Source organism: Muscardinus avellanarius (assembly GCF_963383645.1).
Source record: "Muscardinus avellanarius genome assembly, chromosome: 18".
Lineage (NCBI taxonomy): Eukaryota > Metazoa > Chordata > Mammalia > Rodentia > Gliridae > Muscardinus > Muscardinus avellanarius.
In genome coordinates this window covers 7060124-7064594 of record NC_137804.1, presented here as the reverse complement: position 1 = coordinate 7064594, position 4471 = coordinate 7060124, and the positions used below count along the sequence as shown (strand labels likewise).

General features: G+C 51.0%; 1 protein-coding gene across 1 annotated transcript; it reads right to left on the bottom strand.

The window, feature by feature from the left end:
- Positions 1-1075: 1075 nt before the first annotated feature.
- Positions 1076-3691, bottom strand: LOC308276511 (zinc finger protein 197-like; the record flags this gene model as incomplete). The annotated part of the gene is made up of 4 exons (XM_080715329.1): positions 1076-1275; positions 1700-1791; positions 2020-2179; positions 3302-3691. The coding sequence occupies 4 exons, from the start codon at positions 3689-3691 to the stop codon at positions 1129-1131; spliced, it is 789 nt and encodes a 262-aa protein (XP_080571455.1). The 3' UTR covers positions 1076-1128.
- Between the last annotated feature and the right edge of the window lie 780 nt (positions 3692-4471).

Genomic DNA, 4471 nt, shown 5'->3' with positions numbered 1-4471 from the left:
CTTCCCCTTTATGAAGCCTCTGATGGTCAACGAGATACGCATTCTGGGAGAACACCTTCCCACACTCATCACACTTATAAGGCCTCTCCCCCGAATGGCGTCTCAGGTGTATCATGAGGCCTGAGTGCCGATAGAAGCCTTTTCCGCACTCCTTGCATTTGTACGGTTTCTCCCCGGTGTGGATCCTCTGATGGTTTAGAAGGTACGCACTTTGAGAGAACGCTTTTCCACACTCGTTACATTTGTACGGTTTCTCCCCAGAGTGGTTCCGTAAGTGCATCAGAAGGCTTGAGCGCTGAATAAAGCCTTTTCCACACTCCTTGCATTTATGGGGTTTTTCGCCAGTGTGGATTCTCCGATGGTTTATGAGATGGGAAATTTTATTAAAATGCTTACAACATACGTCACACTTATAGTTCTTCTTTCCTTCGGTACCCATTAAACTTTCAGAGCCGGCCGGCCCTGAACTCAAGCTTTCTCCACAGGCCTTCCGCGGCTGGCCTCGTTTTTCTGGTGCAGCCCTTTCCTTCCTCTCTCGCTCACCGAGGGGATCCTTCTTCACTGCATCTGTCCTTTCCCCTCTTTCACTTTCCCACTGAACCCGCCAGTCACACGCTTCTCCAGCACCGCGCAGCTGGGAGGCCCCTCCCTGGACTCCTTCCGATGCTCCTCTCTGAGAGTCGCTTGGCTTTGATGGCACCTCCTCAATCTCAGTCATGGCCTCCCATTCTGGTAAAAGGAATGAAAAATGCAATGTGGTAATAGGATCTTTAAATGACCTTAAAACATGCTAAAAGAATACATTTTAATTTTTTATTTTTTGTGGGACTGGGGATGGAACCCAGGGGCATTCTACCTCTGAGCTACACCCTCTACCCCATTTTTTATTCTTTATTTTAGAATACCCCTGGGTTCAATCTTGAGTACCACAAAAAGAAAAAAAAAGCAAGTAAATAAAGTAAATAATGGCTGGCAGTGTAGCTCAGAGGTAAAATGTCCCCTGGGTTCAAACCCCAACTAAAAATTACAAAATAAATAAAAATTTAAAAAATAGGGCAGGGGGTATAGCTCATAGGTAGAATGCCTCTGGTTTCAATTCATATTAGCCCACTTACCCCCCCAACAGAGTTAAGGGAGAGAGTCCTTACCTAGGGAGGTAACATTCCCATAATTCTCCAGCATCACATCCCAGTACAAGGCCCTCTGAATCGGGCCCAGACACGTCCATTCCTCAGAAGTGAAGCATACTGATACCTCCTCAAACATCACCAACTCCTAAAATAACAGGTCAAAAGGTTCCTTTCAGCTGGGTGTGGGTGTGCGCCCTTGTGATCCCAGCACTTGGGAGACTGAGACAGGAGCAACGCAAGTTCAAGGACAGCCTCAGCAACTAATGAGACTTTCATTAACCTAGTAAGTACCTGTTTCAAAATAAAAATAAAATAGGGCTGGGGTATAGAGGTATAATGCCCCTTGGGCTCAATCCCCAGAACCACACCCCAAAATCTCCGTGCACTGTTGGGGAAGGGACACAGTGAAAGCCATGAGCTGTGCAATGGATACCCGGGAGACGCTGGGTAGGGTCTGTCTCCCAACAGCACGGAGATGGAGGCTGACGTTAGAGGTGGAGGATGACCAGATGGGGGAGCACCAGGCTGGCGGAGGGCACAGAGAGGGAGGAGGAGCAGGCAGAGCTCACCTGGGGCTGGGCTGTGAGGAGCATAAGTGCCATGAGCTGATTCCTCGGGTTCTCTTCCTGGGAACGAGTGGAAGCCTCTGGGGCAGGAGAAGCTAGGAGAAGAAGCTGCATGGCAGGTTACTGCTGTTCTACCCCCCACCCAGAATTCAGAAGGACCCAGAACCCCAAGTCTAGGCAGGGACAGCTGCACAGTGACCTCCCGTGCGGGGCTAGAGCAGCGAGGGAGAGCAACAGGAGCAGAAGGATCCCTACACAGGGCAGGGAGGAGCAACACCCCGAAGTCGGGAAGGGCCAGAGAGAGGACCCCAGCAGACGAGTACCAAGGGGTGCATCCTGGAGGGAGACCAGCACTGGGTCAGGACGCACGTCCAGGTGGACTGCAGCTGAAAGGCGGCTGCCGGGAGGTGTGGGAGGAAGCGCTGTCCCGGGAGCACTCAGCCCCTCCTGGAGCCCCTCTTGGTCCTGGGCAAGAACTGGGCCCTGGAAAAAAGCAAAATAAGGACAGCTGGCGCTTCTTGTACCTCCAGGGAGGGCCTCACCCAGCCACTACAGGCCTCCTGCCCTCAGTCTAGAATTGTGAGGCCAGACACACCTCAGCACGGAGCACCGAAACAGCACCAACAGCACTGAGCTGCCCTCCAACCCCACCACGGCACTAGTGACCTCCAAGGAGAACACATCGCATGGCAAGGAGCCAAGCTGGCAGGGTCCCGCAGGACAGGAAGCAATGTAATGAAGAGAAAGCACTCAGCTCCCGACCCAAGTCACATCAGACTGGCCTAGGCCCTGCTCTTCTACTCATGTACCCGCCGCCCGGCCCTTCCTGCTCCAACACAAGGAACTCTAGAGCAGGCAGCCGGGCGCTTGGCTCTCCTGCCACGTAAACGTCTGGCCTAAGGCACTCCACTGAACCCCCTTCTGCCTGCCTCAGTTCTCTTCTCTCTGAATGAAGACTATACGTCAGTTATTTGTAGTGAGACATACAGCTCTAAAACTCTTCATTTTTAGAATGAAAACGTAAGCCCATCCTTAATGCCATTGCCAAGCTTGAGTTATGGCTCACGCTGCTTACAAGGAGATGTTCCTAGTGGGCTACAGACTTAGACAATCTCACTCACACCAGAGGCTTTCTCAGGGGTGCAATCTAAGGTTAGGATATACGCTTTCATCAGAAGCAAACATCCCAGCAGGGCATGGGGGGCTTGCTGGGTCCGGAAGCTACTTCCCTGCTATGTCACTGCCTGTGCTCCAGGCTCATGTGGCCATTCCAATCAGACTTACAGAAACAATGCACCTGCTTCCGCCTAAGGGAGCACTCGTCAGTATCATCCTTGCCAAGGCAGCCGCCAATCTCAGCGTAGCAGGCGCCATCCAGGGAGACAGTGGCATCAAGGTTTCTGCTGACTCAGCTGGGCCCAAAGATAACAAGCATAAGCCCACTACTCTGAAGATGGACTCCGATCTGAGTGCTCATGAACCACTTCAGTTAGCACTACGCTGCTACTGTACTACTAGTTACTAATGAAAACCACAGGGCCACCCACCAGCCCAGCCTCAATTCTCTCTGTCCCTCCATCTACACCCACCCCCAGCCTTTCTCACTTTTAGTGTTGGTCCATCGAGGTCTTTCTGCAGCTCCTCGACCAGGGCCACAGCCTCCTCGCCACTCCCAGGACGATGGAGCTGCACCCAGGTCCGAATTTCTGCAGGCAGGATGCTCAGGAACTGCTCCAGCACCAGCAACTCCAGAATCTGCGCCTTGGTGCGTGCCTCTGGCCTCAGCCACCGGCGGCAGAGCTCCCGTAGCCGGCTCAAGGCCTCTTGGGGCCCAGAGGTCTCGTGGTAGCGCAGCCGTCTAAAGTGGGCGTGGGAGGTCTCCCACACAGAGGAGCTGCTCGCCTGGAAGCTGGTCCCCCATTTCCAGGTATCATCCTTCCCCTTCACTAGGCCCTCTTGTCTCAGAGCATTGTGGGCCCAATTTTCCCTTGTCATTGTTATCTTTTATGAGACATTCCCTTCCACATTTCATTAATTCTTTCTTGACTTCTTACTCAGAGTTTCTCTTCTTTCTCACATTTTCTTTCTTTCTCACATTTCTGTAAGGCCTTCAGAAATTATGTTTGCTGGGTTCAGTGGCACATAAGCCAGGAGGATCACAGGTCCAGGAACAGTGTACGGTAGTTTAGGAGACCCTGTTTCAAAATAAAAAGTAAAATACAGCTGAGAATATAGTTCAGAGGCACAATACCCTGCATTCAATCCCCCACATACCACACATACACAAAAATCACCTTTTGTTACACAGCAGTTCATACATGTAACTCCAGTACTTGAGAGACAAGAGGATCACAGGTTCAACGACAGCCTCGGCAACTTAGTGAGACCCTCAGAAAAGTAGTGAGCCCATTTAAACTAAAAAACTAAAAGGACTGGTGGTGTAGTTCAATGTTAGAATGCCTCTGGGTTCAATCTCCAGGGCCAAAAGAGAAATCATGTTAACCCTGAGAAATAACCAAGGCAGAGTGCTTTCTCCAACACAAACTGCTTACAGCACTAAGATACCTTCTGCAGAATACAAACACTTGGAATTCTTTGGTTGTCATAAAGCCTCCTCCATTTAATTACAATAAGGTATGTGTGTGTGTGTGTGTGTGTGTGTGTGTGTGTGTGTGTGTGTGTGCACGCGCTGGGTTTTGTACCCAGAGGCACTCTACCGCTGAGCTCTACCCTCAGCCCTACTTTTTTATTATTTTGAAACAAGGTCTCACTAAG